Here is a 19457-nt window from a genome sequence, read left to right as displayed (position 1 = left end):
CTTTCTTTTCCTAATTGATTTTAATTCTGTGAGCTTCTAAAGAGTAGAAACTGCAAAGTATGGTGTTGAGATTAATTTTAACCTAGTACTAATTTATGACCTAATATATTTTATATTTATGTTCATTTTTTAAAGTTTGGTACATAAAACCTTGGGAAAGCTTGATATCTTCCCTAACAACTAGGCAATTAAGAGTGTAAAAGTAATTTTCTATTGCACCATTCATCCCCAGAAGATTCCAGATCTTTTTTTTATAATCCCCAGAAATTTATATACAGATGACTATATAGGGACCATGTCAACTGCTACTGAAATTCAGCCACCTCTGGAATGAAACTGAGCAGCTAGCATACAGCTCCACTGAACAGCTGGTTTAGGACAGGGAAGATATTGTTACCATATTCATTTGAAACTGAAGCAGATTTCACATGGGCAGAAGTAGTTACACAAGTCAACACTTGGCCAGGACAACAGGACTAACACCTTATTATAAAAAGCACATGGATCTTTATTCGCCACAAGTGAATGGCACCTTTTTCTTCTCAGTCTTTTCTGAAATATCCACTTCTAGCAGCACAGTGCCCCCTAAACTTATACAGGTGCATTGGTTCAGTACTGACTCACAGGGAAGAAGACCCTTCTTCTGCAGCACCTGCTTACTCATTGGAGTGCTCCCATCAAGTACTGACCTGGATCAGTCCAGCTTAGTTTAGTGTTCTTGACAGGATCATAGCATAAGAGGGAATGTAATTATTGGCTATAATAGTCTTTGGAGAGTTACTTATTTTGTCACAGTGATGCTCCAGTCCCCTTCCTTATATTCCATTCTGATTGAGGATGAATGCTTAAGGGTCCAGCCGCAGAAGAGATTCTGCTTGTCAAAGTAATCTTTTGACATTTTCCTCTCTCTAAGAGTAAAATGCTGTTTATTGCAAGAAGTCCCAAGTTTCTTTGCTCGTGTTCACATTTTAGTAACAGCAGATCTCTACTACTCTGAAATTCCAAACACAGTGTTTTCTGGTAATTTTATATCTTATCTGGAATTTACCAGGCTTCCACCCATTCTTCTAATTTATCCAAGGCTGCTGTTCTTTTTGCTTGCGTATGTAATAAGTCACCAACACCAAGGTATATGAGCCTCTAATGTAGAAAAGCTGTTTGTGGCTATTTGAGTCTGTCCCCTAATCTGAATCCTTTTGTCTAGTACTGAAACCTTTAGGTTTTTAGACCATTAATGAAATGAAGTGCTTTGAAAATCTGCAGAATTGAAGAGACATGAGCTAAGTGGGTTTTTTTTTTTTTGTCATGCTCCTGGGATGGAGGAATGTCTCGGGAGCACTGAGGAAATAAGGCAAGGTCATCCAGACTTCAAAAGACAATGCTTGGCTTTATTAGAAGCTGAAGTAATTCTGCCTAGTACTTTTGAATCACTTGAGAAGTACAGTATTTGCAGATTTTCTTGGAAAGCTAAGTTATTCATAGCCAATTTGGAAATGTTAGAATCTGTAGCGATTCCCAGTGGTCAAAAGAGAGAGGTGGATATATTTTTTTCCTAATGCAAGATAATGGCAAAAACAATTCTTTTTAATTTAGAACATAGAAAGGGAAGTCTGGACTGATGATCTCCAATGCCAGCAGTATTGTTCAATTATTTAATCTTTGGAAAGACCATGAAAGAGACATGTTCCCGCTCTTGGTCACAACTACTGTGATACTGTTTAAAACTAATCTACCCAGAGAGCAAGGTTGTGATTTTGAATAATTGAGATATTGATAGGAACTAGGATCAAAAATGCTATCTATAGTTTAAGACCTGGGAAGAAAGTTTGGATTACTAGGTTTCAGGTCAATTGTTACATATTATAACAAATTTACTATCTCAATACTTGCTGCACCCACAACTTGTTCAATAACTATTACTCATTAGTAGAAATTCTTGTACTTTCAGTTCTGCTACTTTCCCTCGCAGTGCAAAAAGTTTTGACAAAATGGAGGATAGGGGCATACTAAATTCTCACTAATCATTGTAAGAGCCAATTCCATTAAGTGGAATAGTGGGCACACTTGATCAAGCAAAGCCTTAGACTCATTTGAGAGAGATTACATTTTGCAGATAGATTCATTTATATTTATACCCTTAATTTTAGTCATTCCAAAGCGGTTCTTTCCAAAAACTATTAGTTCGACTCAAATCCTCAGAGTGATTCCTATCAGATATCAATTATACTTCTTCAGAATGTACTGATAGTGACAAGGATTACAGAACTTTCCCTTTTAGTCAAGGAAAATTCCCATTGGCTTCAATGGGAGATTGTCTCAAATGAAGACAGCAGAATTTTACTCTGAGTATTTATGCATCCTTCATAGACACAAAAGGCGGTAATAGGACTTCATGGGGAAGGCTTTGCACAATCCATTTGGAAACCTAAAATGTTCTTAGATTGCAGAAAGTGACCCAAGATTATGATTCCATATATAAGGGAAGAATGTCTAATTTTACTAGGAGGACATTTTTATATCTAGCCAGGACTCATGGAAAAAGATGCTTAGCAGCAACCTAACAAGCTAGCCTTCGATTGAGTCTATGGTACCCATCTTAGACTGAGGCCAGCCTTCTTTTTTCATTTGAACTCTTCGGTCTCCTATGCATCACCTGCTGATTGCCACGGAACAGTCTTGCTGCACAATCATGTCCCTTATTAACTTCCAGAGCAACTAATTTGAAATTAATTTTTAAAACAGGAAATAAATTATTTTCCTCTCTCATTGGTTTTGATATATAAAGTGTGGGAGGAGCTGCAGTCAGGTATAAACATCTGCTTAGCTAGCACCCAAAATGCTTGTACAATAAGATTATAGCCTTCCTTTTTATTTGATAATGAGGTTTTTAACATATTTGCTTTTTTTGAAGTTAACAGAAACATCTTCCCGATATGCAAGAAAAATTTCTGGCACCACTGCTCTCCAGGAGGCTCTGAAGGAGAAGCAGCAGCATATTGAACAGCTTCTGGCAGAGAGGGACCTGGAGAGGGCTGAGGTTGCTAAAGCAACAAGTCATGTAGGGGAAATAGAGCAGGAGCTGGCATTGGCTCGAGATGGACATGATCAGGTAAGAAATAATAACAGGAGTACTTGTGGCACCTTAGAGACTAACAAATTTATTAGAGCATAAGCTTTCGTGGGCTACATATATATGCATCCGAAGAAGTGGGTTGTAGCCCACGAAAGCTTATGCTCTAATAAATTTGTTAGTCTCTAAGGTGCCACAAGTACTCCTGTTATTTTTGCGGATACAGACTAACACGGCTGCTACTCTGAAACCTGTAAGAAATAATGCTGCTCTTTTGACATGATGATTGTAGGACAGCCAACTTCTTTCAACTTCACACTAGGTTTTATTATTTGATTGGACAAGTTTGGGAGTAATGGGCACTATTTTAAAATTGAGTCTAGTCTGCAGCCACTGCTCTTCTTAGAGGTTCCTGGGATGGTGAAGTTGAGACTTGTTAAGAAGTTATGTTTATAGTTCATTCTGAATTTTAAGAGGTGGTATTTTAAAAACATTGTTAAATATTGTACAGTGCCCTGAGCAGTTGGGTAGGGGGGCATTCTAACATTTGTTATTAAAATTACACATTGGAAACAAGCTCTCTTAGGCAATAATACCTTAATTAAGACGCTCGCAATAAATATTGTTAACAATCATTTCCAGATTGTAGACTAGAGACAGAAGCTACCTATTTGGTGCTATCTCGTCCATTCCCTAAGTGGCCATTGCAGGATTATTACCTGTAATGTATAAACTTTATTCCTTCATCCAGTCTATTTTTACACATCCCAAATGCTTATGCTTCCACCACATTTCTTGAGAGACCATTCCATATGTAATTAAATGAAATTCAACATTGATAAATGCTAAGTAATGCATATTGGAAGAAAAATAATCCCAGCTATATTTATACTGCAGTGGGCTCTAAATTAGCTGTTACCACCCAAGAAAGAGATCGTGGAGTCACTGTGCATAGTTCTCTGACAATTTCTGCTCCGTGCTTAGCAGCAGTCAAAAAGGCTAACAGAATGTTAGGAACCATTAGGAGAGGGATAGAAAATAAGACAGAAAATATCATCCTGTCACTATATAAATCCATGATCCGCTAACACCTTGAATACTGTGTCCAGTTCTGGTTGCCCTATCTCAAAAAGGATCTAGAGAAACTGGAAAAGATTCAGAGAATGGCAACAAAGATGATCAGGGGTATGGAACTGTTTCCATACAAGGAGAGACCAAAAAGCTTAGGACTGTTCATTTTAGAAAAGAGATGACTAAGGGGGGGGGATATGATCGAGAATCGTGATGTGGAAGATATGAATAGACAAGTATTATTTACTCTTTCACACAATACAATCACCTGGGGTCATCTGATGAAATTTAATACACAGTAGGTTTGATACAAACAAGAGGAAGAACTTTACACAACTAACCTGTGAAGCTCATTGCTATGGGATGTTGTAATGACCAGAAGTATAACTGGGTTCAAAAAAGAACTGGATACGTTAATGGAAGAATGGTCCATCAATGGCTATTAGCTCAGATAATCAGGGATGCAACAACCCCATGCTCAGTGCAACACTAAACCTCTGACTGCCAGAAGATGGGAGTGGAAGACAGTGGTGGATTACTCCTTCATTACCCTGTTCTATACAGTGGCCCTGAAGCTCTGGTATATGCCACTGTCGGAGACAGGATACTGGGCAAAATGAACAGTGGTCTGACCCAGTATGACAGCTCTTATGTGATAGAGCTCGCTTCAGGAAGCCTTAGTCTGATATTTAGCCTAGATTTTGCTTTTCATATTTCATCCAATTCCTTCTAATTAATGTCCATTATACCACACCTCCCCTTGCTGCTTATACCACTGGTATATTGGTAAATGGTTATCGTGTGCCTGTCCCCTGGGTTATCATTTTACCAAGCTATAAGTATTTTGTTCTTAATCTTTCCATTTACACCTCCATACGGAATAGTTGACTGTTTTGATTTCCTGCAAACCATATGGCTTTCTTCACCCTTAAATAGAACCCTGTTTAAACTTCTTCAAGTAAATATTGACTTGCCTAATCTTTTTACTTTCTAAATTCTGTGTCATTGCTGCTAATTAGCATGTACTGGAAATGGAAGCAAAAATGGACCAGTTGCGAGCTATGGTCGAAGCTGCTGATAGGGAGAAAGTGGAGCTTCTCAACCAGCTTGAGGAAGAGAAAAGGTGAACCAAAAACTTTATTCAGGATTTCTCTCCATCACAAACAAGGTTTTGTGTTTCAAATGTGGTGGTTTGCCAGTAACAGACTAATTCCAAATGGGACAAATATAGTGTGTTGTGGCTGGTGTGAAGTGACTTGCATAGTTCATGCTATGGAGTTGCTTAGACCAATAGTTTGCAACCTGCAGAGGCGGTGGTATTGAGGCAGCTTCTGCAGGTTGCATCATATGGGGCTTAAAATAAAAGCTTTTTCTATAATAGATGCTATGAGCCTGTTTTCACCGGCTGCTAGGGCAGCGAGGGACTACTTTAACTCTGGTCCTCGTTGGCCTTGAGCTCACCTTCAGCATGTTGCCAAGCAACATAGCTGTTGCTGTACATGACTGATATACATTAACTGAAGTGGCATTTTGCAGCTTGGGAAATGTTCACAGCTCCAGCAGTGTAGTATTTCTCCCTCTTCCTCCTAAATACTCTAAGTTTATTTTCTTTGAAAGTACTCTGCACTGTTAGATATAATCTCATGCAGTAACTTGAAATCTAACCACCTTAAATCCTTCACTCTCAAAAGCAAGGAGTTGTTGTGTAGACAGCGTTGTAATTACTGTTAAGATAAATACTAACTTAAATTCTTATTGTTCCTTTCCTTTACACTAATTGTCTGAAAGACCCCGTATTCCCACAAGCCCTGCCTTTGACTGAGAAGACTCGACGTGGTCATCTTCAAAGTCCGTCAACTGAGTTTTTCAGCCAGTGCGTGTCATTCAAGGGATATGAGGCACCCTTTCTCTCCTCTCCACATTTCTTGTGGAGTTGAGAGAACTGTGGAGCAAGTGTAGGTTGCTCAGAATCTAACTTCAGAGCCCTCTTCCACAGGAACACACCATCTGGTCCATCTCAGTCCACATAAAGTTTGACTAGGATAAAAAGGGGGGGAGGGGAGTTTGAGATGATGATGTTCGCGAATACGTTCTATCTATATGTTTTGAAACTCTAGTGTAAATGAGGCAAGTTGTGCTTTAGCACATATCAGTTCCTCCCCCGCAGGCTTCCTCTCCACCAGACAGCACGGGTACAGATCAACTTGCTTTACTTATACTAGAGTTTTAGAATGTGCATTTCTAAAAAAAACACCCCAGCTTCTTAATTTTTTTAATACATTTTCTAATTTCTTACTCATTTTTAGCATGAATCATAGAAATTAGTGATGGCAACTGGATCAAGTCTTTTTATCAGGTCATTGTTTGAAAGTCTAAAAAAGAAACGAATGAGATGGTGACTAGTTAATTTAAATATATTTTGTTTATTTAAACTATTATTTTCTTCGTTAATACTGTCTCTTCCAATCTTTAAAGAACTTCAGGAAGGATTTTGATGTGAATTTTTCAGTGTTCCCTCATTTAAAATCAGGGTTGAACTTTTTCCCTTCTCCCACTTTTTCTGATAACTTGATTAAATAATTTCAAATATAATGTTGCTGTGGCTTTTAATTTCTAATGAAAAGTAAGTACGAAAAACTGTCTTAATTTATGACTCCTAGGAAGGTGGAGGATCTTCAGTTCCGCGTAGAGGAAGAGTCCATTACCAAAGGAGACCTAGAGGTAAAATACTGCCAACTTCGTAAAAGTCGCATTTGGTAGGATGTTGAAGTGCAAACAGCTATAGACATTATATTGCTACCAGTGTGAAGACAATGAAAGGAAGAGTTAAAACTGCATGTTGATATTCCAGGAGTACACAGAACAAATGGAAGGGGATCCCTAAACCTTCAAGTACCCAATTCTGCAGTCTTTGTGTAAGCTTAAATGGCCAAGCTTGGGCCCTTAAGTAAATTGTATTCTTCAGCATGGCTTCTATAGCTGAGTGGCTGCAGTTGTGGCAGAATAATGTAATTTAGCCCTTGGTAAAATTTCATCCTTTTTGCAATTTTATAATCCTGCTAACATTTTTCAAATTATTTAAAAGAAGCCAACAACTAGAAATCAATTTTAAAGTTATAAAACTGGCAGTTAATAGTCATGTCCCTGTTGAAGTGGGTGCTGAAGATTTAACCACCTCAGTCTTCTGGGTGATTCATACCAAAAAATGACTATCCCTGCACATCTCTCAACAAAGACTTAACATCGGCTTGCATGCTTTAGCGAGGGCTCAAAATTAAGCACACCAGTGAAATACAAAGTATGTACTCTAATCACGATTTACCTTCCTACTTTGTCTAGCTGGTATGATGTACTGAACTCTAGTCTAATATTCTTAACAATAAAAACATTGTGTATAGAATTATTTAATAAGAAAGAAACAGATTGAGACCATTTAAACACTGCCAGTTTTTTAATCCAAATTTTAAATAAAAATGTTGGGCGTCTTCTAGTTTAACATATTTAATCTGAAAAAAGTTGGTTACTCTTCTCCCATTGTAAAGAACAATAGAAATTTAAACTGACTTGTAACCCTATGAACCATTAATGATGAAAGTGCTAGCCTTGTGGTCCATTTCATGTGACATTTCCTTAAGTTCTACTTTGTGTCAGTCTTCCATCCATTTTAAAGTACCTATCTATACTCTGCTCTATTAGTTGTTCAGTCCATGAAAGTGTTTTTTGGATTTGTTTGTTAAATCAATCGATAATTAAAATTGAGTTTAAAATCATGGCAAACTGTTTTAAGGACTCTGGTTGGTTGTTTGACAAGATGCATATCTTCAGGAGTGTAAGCTGAATTTAAATGAATGAAATGCCTCCTGTTGTATTGGAGTGATAGTGTTAAGCATTTAGATGAAATATATTTTTTGTTTTGTTTTTTTTAATTTTTACTGATAGCAAAAGAGGCAGATTTCTGAAGATCCTGAAAATGTAAGAGGGCATTTAAGTGTGTGGAGACATCCCATGTTAACAGATTGTGTACAGATAAAATGCTTATTGATAGACTTAATCACTAACTGCATAATCTGCTATTGAAACATTGACTCTAGTATTTGTGTGCATGTTGCTTTCAGAGCAATTACAACACTTATCACAAGCAATATATGTAATGACTAAGCACCTGTGATCCCCTTTAACTGAAGACAGGGAGAATGTGTCATCATTAATTTTTAAAATAAAACCGCAAACTTAATACAGTGCAATCAACTGAAAAGCAACAGGAGCTTACAGGAAGCTACAGTCTTGGGCCCTGAAAAATCTTCTCTCTAAAAGCAGGCCTCTACCTGCATTGATCACAAAATCCTGTGTGCTTTCCCGTGAGCTCCCACTACTGTTCAATGGATGGCACTGTAATCATTTCATGAAATTTCCTAGAGAACAAATTGCATAGCCCCACCTCTCCTTACCGATTACTCTTTTTTGTTATGAAATGCTGGAGAGAAAGCATTATCCAAGGAAAAGTGATGAAAAATACACGAATGAACTCATTATTTACAATGTACAAAGCTATGGATTTTTCATTGTAGCATAACAGGATTTCTTCCTGAAACACAGAGAGATTGTTTAGGACTGGCTAGAAGAAATATATCGCTTTGCAAGACATTAAAATAAATCCCCTCTACCCCGTCCACAGTACAAAGCAGATGGAATTCAAAAAAATCCTCTGCTTTTGTTTTGGTTCAAGAAAATCTCCTGCAACCCCTCTTCCCCCACCAAAATAGAAAGCTCTCAAGACTAAAACTGATTTCCTACTATGCATTCTTAGGTGTTCCTTTTGTGAAGCTACTTCCGTGATCTGGGTCTCCTCTATTCTTCCAAATCAGGCACACGGTGTGTTAGAAGTAAATCTGCATGTGACTTTCCTCTTTCCTATTTTGTGCACTCCTCATTCCCCTCTGTCTTTATTCCAGATCTCTCTCTTCTAATTTCTCCCTGAACAGGCTTATTTCCCAAGAAAAACCCTTGTTGCTCTGCTTTTGAGTGGAGAGTCATGTTGGATTATTTAATAGTTTCTTACCTAGTGTTCCATCTAGACCATGTTCTGTGGTGAACATGCCAGCACAGGGAACTGAAGACTTGCTGCTTCAGTCCCAGAATCATTAGTCAGCATTATAGCTTCAGCATAGCAGTACAGATGGATCAGTAGGTAGATATAGGTGCAAAACTAAACTGTGAATTTCATTTCAAAGAGTGAGAGCAGGCACAGTGTGCAATTGCTGTGCATTGTTGATAACTGATGGCCCTGCATTTGGGACTTAACGACTTAGGGTACATCTACCCTGCAAAAAAAACAAAACAACCCATGGCACTTGGGTTTATGCTACGGGGCTAAAAATAGCAGTGTAGACCCTCTCGCTCGGGCTGGAGCCTGGGCTCTGAAATCCTGCATGGGCGGGGGTCCCAGAGCCTGAGCTCTAACCCGAGCAGGATTGTCTACACTGCTATTTTTGGTGCCATAGCATGAGCCCACGTCAGTTGACTGGGCTTTGAGATTTGCTGCCACAGGATTTTTTTGCAGAGTAGATGTATCCTTAGTGGAGTTGCAGAGGATTTAAGTCAGGGCAGGATTTGTGTCTCCCCTCATCATCTAATTGTGATTCCCCAGACTAGAGAGAGTCTTCCCTGTCATTATTACATCTGAATCAAGCTTTCCTTTATGTTACGCCAAAATAAATCTGGAGTAACTTCATTGAACCTTCCGAATTCATTCGGGTGTAACTAAGAGGAGAATTTGTCCCTTAGACTTGTCTCTTTGGATGATTGGAAGGGAGCTCAGACTGATCCACAATTCCTCAGTGGATATCCCTATTTGGAATTGGAGCCTTTCCTATGGAAATCAGACTTATTTATTTTTGTTTTTGTTTGTTCTTTAAATGAGCAAAAGTGGTGTTTGGAGTGGTATCTTTTAGATTGCGCCTCTATATTTAGCTGAGCATCTTTATTTATTTTTGTTTTAGTGCAGATAATATCTGCGTGGTGGGATATTTTTGAATAAGTTCTGTTAACTCTGATCTCTGAAGGTTTTAGTATAATTGGACAGCACCTAGATATGTTTGTTATAGCTGCTATATAAGCAAGGGATTAAAAAGAGGCTTTGTATATGATGGGTTCTGTAGAAAGCTTTAAGATAGTACATATTTTAGTAGAGATTCATGATGTAAGGAGAATTCTGGATATGGCCTTCTGTATAGATCCACCTCAGGGAATGTGACAGAGTAAGTATGTTGGTTTATTCCAAACCACTAGTTAAAAAACCTCAAGACATTTCTAGAGCTGTTTAGTGGCTTGGGTTTTTTTGGTTTGCTGGATCTGAAGTCACACTAACTAATCCCACCAAGGCTCTGAATTAAAGCTATTGCATTTAAAACTTTTAGACATTTTAAAAGTTCTCTTAACATCTCTAATTCCCATCAGAATATCGAACCACATAATGGAAAGCTGTTGGTAAAAGGACAATCCTTATTCTTTTGGCAAACTGGCAGTCTTGTCAAGCCCTCTGAAGATCTTCAGGAACAAAGGAGACATAGAATCACATAAAAACTTCATTAGCCCAAGGAACTGCTGAAAGTTTAGCCTCTGAAGCAAGTTTAATACTTTTGGATCCCTATGTTTTGGGGCCTATTGAATTATGTTGGTAGAATTGGCTTATCATTTTCATCATGATGGATACAGAACTATTTTGGTTCAGCACCAGTCAACTTCCAGCTTTTGACACAGATAGAGAAATAACTTGATGCGATCAGAATGAAATGCTAAGGTGAAGCCATCTTTTTATTAATTGATGGGTGAAGGAGAACACACCTGAAGCAAAACAAAGGCTTTCCCCCATCTCACTTCCTCTTCAGAGAGTACTTATGATCTTTGATTGTTGGGGCTGCTTTGAAGATGGTCACAATCAGCTTATCACTGTTTATACATAACACTGCTTTACAGGATTTCAAAATATCTTACTACAGACACTGGCAGTGGAGACTTAGGTCTACATTACCTATGCCGGTGCACAGTGCACGTAGAGTGCCCATGTATTCACAGATCTCCTGCCGACTGTGGAGACACTACGGTATGGGCACTGGGATGGTGACAGATGGAGTAGGGCCTTGATGGGATCCCACATATCTTCACATTACTCTCTTCTCCTTCGTATTCTACGTCTGGCTCTGCAAGCTGAAGACCTGTTTCTTCTAATTAATATTTCTTAGGTTAATTAAATCCAGCCACTGTACTTCACACTAAATTAACAGCTACAACTAAATCACATAGAAGAACATTGCTCCAGTCTGGCACAGGTAACTTCTCAGGATGAGAAGCATGTCTTGCCATAGACAGACAAAATAATATTCAGCCTCCTTCAGGTGGTCACCCTGTTGTTGGGATGGTCACGCCTCTTTCTAGGAAAGGACACTTAAACCAACAGGCATGAATATTGCTTTTTAAAAGATGGCATCTTTTAGGTTAATGATGATGTGTGTTAAGATTGACACAATGTACTAAACTCTGCAGTTCAGAGCTGAGTGTGACATGCAGTTCTTAACTCTGGGTGTGCTTTTCTTTTTCCCTCCCACAGTGGTGCAAGTCAAGAAGGGAGTAACTGCTAGACTCTTTCCATCTCTCTTAAACCCCATGCTTTCTTGCAGACTCTTGGCAAAGTGTCTCCGCCTCTTTGTTGAATATTCAGGAGCTGCATCCTGATATTCCACAGTTCTTTATAAAACCTACCCCTTTGTGAGCAAAGGGCAGAAGGTACTTGGCTCCGCTTTGTGTGGTTTCTTTTTCTCTCTTGGAACACGATGCCTTTTAGAAGTACAAACTTACTTCCTCCTCTTGGCCTAACCAATTTAGACTTGAGTGATGTACCATGGTCAAATCAGCATTTTAATTACAGAGCAGCCAGTCTAAATCAGTCACATTTGCTCCCCTTCGGAAAGGTGGGGAAAAGATGTTCTGCAGTTCTGAGTAACTCTATGTGTATTCACACCATTCATATGATGGCAACAAATGAATCTTGACTTGCCCAGGACTTGCCAGGAAGATTTTTATGGCACAAACTTAAACTATAGAGAAATTAAAAATAGTGTTCTACAGAAGCCTTAATCAATATCTATGGCCAAATTCAGATCTGCTGTGTGCTGGTCCTGTTCCATGGTGTTATTTCACCCATGTACACCAGGTCTGAATTTTGATCCCCTAGTTCATAATTAAAAACCTAACTCAGCTACATCCAAATAAATATACAGTGTTAGTTGGGGGTGATAGGCGGAAGGGGCTTATAGTTCTTTAAAAAGTATTAACTATTCTAATTTGTGCTGGTAAACTTCACATACTGATAAATAACTTCTACTTGGCTGCATGAATCTACCTTACTTTTTGTCCGTATTTCTTCTTGTTTGTGGTTTGTTTGTTTATTTTACACATCAGACCATTTACACTTTCAGTCCATCTCTCTCATCCATAGAGTTTCCCTGTTCATTTTACCCACTGCATCTTCTCTGCTCATCCTTGGTAGAAGATACTGGCAGCACGGCCTGCATGTGGCTCCCTCCTTTTGTGCTGGCATGTGATGGTGGCACTGTTGTGTTCTCTTCCTTTCCCTTTTTACTAACAGACGCAGACCAAACTGGAGCATGCCCGCATTAAGGAGCTTGAACAGAGCCTGCTCTTTGAAAAGACCAAAGCTGACAAACTCCAGAGGGAGTTAGAAGACACTAGGGTAATGGTTTTCACTATTTAAATGAACGAGACCTATTTGTAACGTGGAGGATTTCTGATCACGCAGTCTGCGGGGTATAATGGATATCGAAGAGAGTGCCTGTCTTCTGCCATATACTTTATAGAAAGTAGCCAAGAAGGACACTACTAAAACGACTATTAGATTTTGACTTTTTGTAACATTTTTATTATATATAGTTCTACAAAGGAATCCAGGTAAGATCTCTTCAAAATGGAAAGGTATCACTTGACTACAGGTCCAAAGCAGCAAACAAAGTTGTGGATCCATTTATGAAAGTATTCAGCAGTTCACTTGTAGCAGATAGTGAGGTTCTTTATGCTCCAAAAGAAATGCTGACTTGCTGCAAATAGACAAATGTTCTCATTTAATTTACTCTAATTCTTCCAGTCTGAAGGTTTTGGGGGGAATGGAGCAATCTGGACCTTATGTACAGGTTGTAACATTAGGTGCTTATTTTGCTGACCAGTGTGTACTGTGGCCATACGGTTGTTTGTTTTTTCTCCATATGTATGGTCCTTCCATAGGGAACCCAGTGGCACTAGTTACATAGTCTGCTTACACCTCTGATTTTTATTTTTTTTTAATTCCCTTGTTAGAAAGGTGAAGTTCTACATGTGCAGAGACTTGAAACAACGTTAGTATCTTTCTACCAAGAACCATATTAATCTCTCTCTAGAAAGATGCTAACCCTGTGTCAAATTTCAGCGGAGACAGGTCCTATATGACTAAATTAGTTGATCCCAGTACTCCCTTTGCAGGTGTGTTTAGCAGAGTGTAATAGTATATTATCATACCGATGTGCTCTCAGAAGTCCAGAACCATGAAGAATGGAAATGACTTCCAAGTTCCTTATTTGGATGCCTTTGCACATATGAAAAAAATGACATTTTTTTTATTTTTGCTTGAAGGAATGAATTGCTTATGGTTTCTAAGCCTAAAGCATTCTAGTAATTTGAAATGGCTCTGATCAGCCTACAGCTCTGATTACTCCCCATTGATTTAGATTATTTTAAATAACAATGCATAATATGCATTGTAATGAATGTCAAATCACTGACATTCGTTGTTTCTACTATCAATCTGAAGTCTTAATTTTAGTATTTGCAGAATTCCAGTAAGGTCTCTGTTTTCTGACAGGAAGTATATTCTATAGATTCCCACTCTTGGTTTATAAAGCTGTAGGGATGGATTGCTTTTATGTAGCAGGAAGCAATCTTTAAATGTATAGTAATCCAATAACTTATTTGGATGGGAGTAATGGATCCAAATTTTCATGATTTAGAGACACATGGGAATAGGAGGAAACTTAAAACTCCCACAGATGAATTAGTATTAATATTACCTGCAGCATGTGCGTGGTATCATAGCATTCAAATATCTTGCACTGAGAGAGGATTCTTCAAAACTTGCTTACAAATTGGGCTTAGGTTTAGCATCTTGGCACCTCTGGTTAACTGTTAGCATCAGTTAGCAGATGCAACACAAGCCAGTTGCTTTTTCTTTTCTTTTTTTGGGGGGGGCGGGGGGGAAGAAACCTCTCTACAGGGAATGAATTCTGCTTGGCTGGAGAGCTTCCTAGTGATTGAGGTTTTTTTCCCCACCAGTCAGGTCCTTACTATTCTCAAAGAAACTGAGGAACTTCAGCTCTTTTCCAGACCCCAGGAAGGCAAAAGTGAAACTACACAAAAGAGAAAGAGGTGTCTCTGGTTCATTTTTGTCATTCTGCATCAATATGATGATGGACCAGACTAACACAGGTGCATACAACTATGCTTTCCTTTAACATGAGATTCAGTAGAGACTGAGCAACTCCCAGTATCTAAAGGGCCCTTCTGGGCCAAGGTTTATGTAATGCTACAGGGTGACTTCATCTGTGCACAGTCCATTGCTAGGGTCCATGCTAGTGGATCCCAGACCAGATTTGGGACCTATGTTTGTGGGGAGAAGAAGGTGCTTATTTTTTTGTACAAATATAGTAGTTGCTCCACTCCAGCAAACTGCCCACATAGGGCCTAAAACCTCACACTTTTTGGCAACAACCAGTCAAAATTACTTGTATTTACAAAAGTGAAGATGCAAAGCCTACAACTGTAGGACAGATGAGTAAGAATCTTGTATGTTGGCCATATTGTATCCTCACTGTTGGCCATTCTCAGCAGACACCTCAGCATGACTGATCAAATAGTGCTAAAAAAAATTATGGTAAAATATTACCAGAAAGTCAATGACTATGTGACAAAAGGACATAAATCTCCCATTACATGATAGGAGTCTAGGTCACATGTTGCAAGACACCATTGTTTATGAATTTCCTTGTTCCTAAATTCCTCTCACGTGCACATCAATGCTGGGTTGCGAAGCCCTCGTTGATGGCTTCAGTGTTCATGGAATCTTGTAGCAGGAGAAGACAAACTTTCAGTAACTGAGATGAGAATAACCTTAAAATACGCTACAGTATTTGATGAGAACCTGTAAAACTGGTCCAAGAGGTGATAAGTGAGCTCAGCCCTCTATGTGAAGAATTCTACCTGGTGTGGAACTGAACCAATTAATGCCAGTTGTATTATGATGTTCCTTGCAACACAAAGGAAAATATTTCAAGGCCAGTTGGTGTATCCTTTAAAGATAGTCTGTGAATCAAGCAGCTGGCAATTATCTTCATCCTTCTCAAACAGAAAAGCCTTGAGAGCACTGGTTTGCTGAGGTTTTTGAGGAGCTATCATTTTTCTGCTTTAGAAAATTACTCCTCATAGCAGTTTCTGTTTTAGTTGTAGGGGGGCAAGGAGTAGGGTTGCCAACTGTCTAATCGCACAAACCCAAACACCCTTGCCCTGCCTTGTCCCTACTCCAAGGCCCCACCCCCACTCATTCCAGCCCCCTTCCCTCCATCGCTAGGTCTCCCACACCCTCACTCACTTTCACCAGGCTGGGGCAGGGGGTTGGGGTGTGGAAGGAGATGCAAGCTATGGGCTGGGGGGTGGGACGGAGGGGTCTGGAGTATGAGGGGGCTCCGGGCTGAGCCTGGGGCAGGGGGTTAGGGTGCAGGCTCCGGGAGGGAGTTTGGATGCAGGAGGGGGCTGGGGCAGGAGGTTTGGGGTACGGGCTCTGGGAGGGAGTTTGGGTGCAGGAGGGGGCTAAGGGATGGGGCAGGGGGTTGGGGTGCGGGAGAGGGTGTTGGCCAAATAGGGCCCGTTCTCCCCGGAGCTTACCCAATTACATCAAGGAGGCACGGAGAGACAGGATGACGGGTACCAAGTTCTTTATTGATCGATCAGCTGAGCGGGCGCTCTCATCGGCTCATGCCAGAGGAGAGACACACCTTACATGGCCGAATAGGCCCTTTTTATAATCCGTAACAAACAACTTAGCCTTCATCCTTTTGCGTCATTACGCTGACCTATGGATAGATAATAGGGTACACAAGATACATATTTTACTTTTGGGGAGGGGGATACAAGAGACATCTGTGGCAGATACATTTATCATTTCGAAGGGAAAACAAGGTACATTTGCTGACCCTTTGCACTAAAAAAACCTTGGGGAGATATAGAGAAGCAGCTGCATATACTTGTGAGCCAAGTGAGCCAATTAAATTGATTGGCAAATAGCTAACATGATTAAATGCAAGGTTGAATGCACGTCCTCAGTTCTACTTAGGCCTTTAGGCTTTTTCCATCAAATCTTTAGGCCTTTTCTATCAAGGGTGCAGGGTGTAGGCTCCAGCCGGGCGGTGCTTACCTCGGGTGGCTCTTGGAAGCGGCGGCAGGTCCAGCAGCGGCTTCTAGATGCAGAGGCGGCCAGGGGGGTTTCTGCAAGTGCCCCTGCCTGCAGGCACCACCCCCGCTGCTCCCATTGGCCACGGTTCCCCGTTCCTGGCCAATAGGAGCTGCGGAGTTGGCACTCGGGGTGGGGAGCAGCGTGCAGAGACCCCCTTGGCCGCTCCTGCACCTAGGAGCCGCTGCCGGACATGCTGGCCGCTTCCAGGAGCGGCCTGGAGTCAGGGCAGGTAGGGAACCTGCTTTATCCCCGCTGTGCTGCTGATCCAACTTTTAGCAACCTAAAATCTCCTGGATTGGCTTCAGTAGCCTCTGGGAGATCGAGCCCGATTCCGGGAGACTCCCGGCCAAACAGGGAGTGTTGGCAACCCTAGCAAGTAGTGATGGTTTGTTTTTTCCTTATGTCTCATCTGTTTGGCCATCTTTTCCTTTGACAAAGTGAGCTTTGGTCTAAAAGAGTCATTGAAACAGTTATCTAATATGTTGTACATTTTCTTCATTGTTCATGGGGCAGGATTTGGTTGATTAGATTCTGCAATGATACATATCCGCTTTAATAGGATATGTGAAAGCCAGTCATTTAACTTATTAAACACTTCCACAAAATATTGCTGCCTTAATAATATAGCCTAGCTAGACTGCAAGATTACTAGTTGTTCCGTCAAGACAATAACTTCCAACTATCCTTGCTTATTCCACTTGCTGTTTTATAGTAAGCAGTTCTTCTTCATTAGCTTTCAAAGTTCTTTCCTGACCTATGTCCCAGAACATACTGCAAAATATATTGCTGTTGATGGGATATGTGGGAGAGGTTTAAAACACATTATGGTTTTGTTCTTGAGGTCATAGATGGAATAATATAAAACAAAGAGTGGGATCTGTAGAAAATACTTAAAAAGAACAATTTCAGGTAAGTAATATCTTTAATCTTGATGTTGATAATACAAGGAGGAGCAGACACAGTAATTTCCTGATCAGGAACAATGGTTGGTTTTGTGATGCTTTTGCATGTCACAGGCCTAATTAATTATTTAATCCTTCTTTGGCATTCTGAGAGAGGCCTTGGGTAGTGTCAGAATAATTTATAAAGACAGTTTGGGGATAGATGTAATGGGAGTTTCACCTATTGGTACATCTAGACCAAATAAATATATTTGCATTTCTCTGTCAGCTTCAAAACCAATATGAATGGTATAAGGAAGCAATTATCTGGACAAATGAAGACTGCAAACTCTCCACCCTTCATCATTCCACTTTAAATTCATTCTTAGAAGCATTTTGCTAAACCTTGATAACCTATATACAAGCTGCAATTGTAAGCTTTTGCTTAATTTTTTTTTTCTTTTCACTAACTTCAGAAAGGGAGTTTAAAAACATTCCATCTTAAATAAGAAGTTTATAGGGGTGTAAACACAGGTATTGGTACTTTTATTTTAAAAGTAAACAAAACCAGGTATTTTAGGTTGTCTTGGTTCATAGATTTCCATGTAAAGAAAACATTTGTTCTTATTTATGCTCTATTAGTTCTCAGTAGGAATAGGAATTTGGATTAGACTAGGTCTGATTTTGGCCAATTATTGCCAAAAAGCTTGGTATGGATACACTACTGAGGTTAATTGGTAATAATTGAAGATTTTTCTTGAGACTTAAAAATCTCTTCATGCTATATATGTGGTGTAACTATTTCTCTTTCTAAATGCTGTTGATCATAGGTGGCCACAGTATCAGAAAAATCTCGCATCATGGAACTAGAAAGAGATCTAGCATTGCGGGTGAAGGAAGTAGCTGAGCTCCGAGGGAGATTAGAGTCTAGTAAGCCAGTCAGTGATGTGGACAGTTCTCTCTCACTGCTTCAAGAAATAAGTTCTTTGCAAGAAAAAGTGGCAGAAATTAGCAAAGAACATCAACATGAAATAAATTCACTAAAAGAGAAGTTTGGAATCAGTGAAGAATCTTATCAGAAGGAGATCAAAGCACTTTCAGCCTCACATGAAAGAATTGCAAAAGAAAATGAGTTGCTGAAAACTAAGCTTGATCGTGCCAACAAGGAGAATTCAGATGTGATAGAGCTGTGGAAATCAAAGCTGGAATCTGCTATTGCTTCACATCAGCAAGCAATGGAAGAACTAAAGGTTTCATTCAGCAAAGGTGTTGGGGCTCAGACTGCTGAATTCGCAGACCTAAAGACCCAGGTTGAGAAAATGAGATTAGAGCATCAAAATGAAACGTCAAATTTAAAACTAAAACAAGAAAACGAAAGATCTCAGCATATGAAAGAGATTGAAGCTCTGAAAGCGAAGCTATTGGAAATCACTGAGGAGAGAGAGCGAAGCCTGGAAAACCTGAAGACCAAACTAGAAAATGCAGAAGATCAACATCTAGTAGAAATGGAAGATGCTTTAAACAAATTACAGGAAGCTGAAATAAAGGTAAAGGAGCTAGAGGTACTTCAAGCCAAGTGCAATGAACAAACCAAGGTTATTGATAGTTTAACAACACAGATCAAAGTTACTGAAGAAAAGATTTTGGACCTTGATGTACTTCAGAAAGCCAATTCTGAAGGTAAATTGGAAATCCAGAAACTTAGCAAGCAGCTTGAGGCAGCTGAGAAACTGATACGAAACCTAGAGACTGAAAAGATTGATGGGAGTAGCAAGGTTTGTATTAACATCCATCTTTACTTTAATTTGTTTTATTTTAATTTACATTTATACCTTTTATCTACAATCATGAGCTCATCACAGAGGGGAAGGTAGTCTTAAGAGAGAAA

The 19457-nt window shown here is 39.6% G+C and overlaps 1 protein-coding gene across 1 annotated transcript in view; it reads left to right on the top strand.

Annotated features, from left to right (window-relative positions):
• The window catches only part of CLIP1 (CAP-Gly domain containing linker protein 1), a 115120-nt gene that overhangs the window by 56670 nt on the left and 38993 nt on the right, over positions 1-19457 (top strand). Inside the window, exons 6-9 of the mRNA XM_065417591.1 lie at positions 2912-3109; positions 5161-5264; positions 6802-6862; positions 18400-19344. Of these exons, the coding sequence (XP_065273663.1) occupies positions 2912-3109; positions 5161-5264; positions 6802-6862; positions 18400-19344 (1308 nt within the window). The remainder of the gene's footprint in view (positions 1-2911; positions 3110-5160; positions 5265-6801; positions 6863-18399; positions 19345-19457) is intronic.

This window comes from Emys orbicularis, chromosome 16 (assembly GCF_028017835.1).
Source record: "Emys orbicularis isolate rEmyOrb1 chromosome 16, rEmyOrb1.hap1, whole genome shotgun sequence".
NCBI classification, from domain to species: Eukaryota; Metazoa; Chordata; order Testudines; family Emydidae; genus Emys; species Emys orbicularis.
This window is presented reverse-complemented; position numbering and strand designations above follow the sequence as displayed.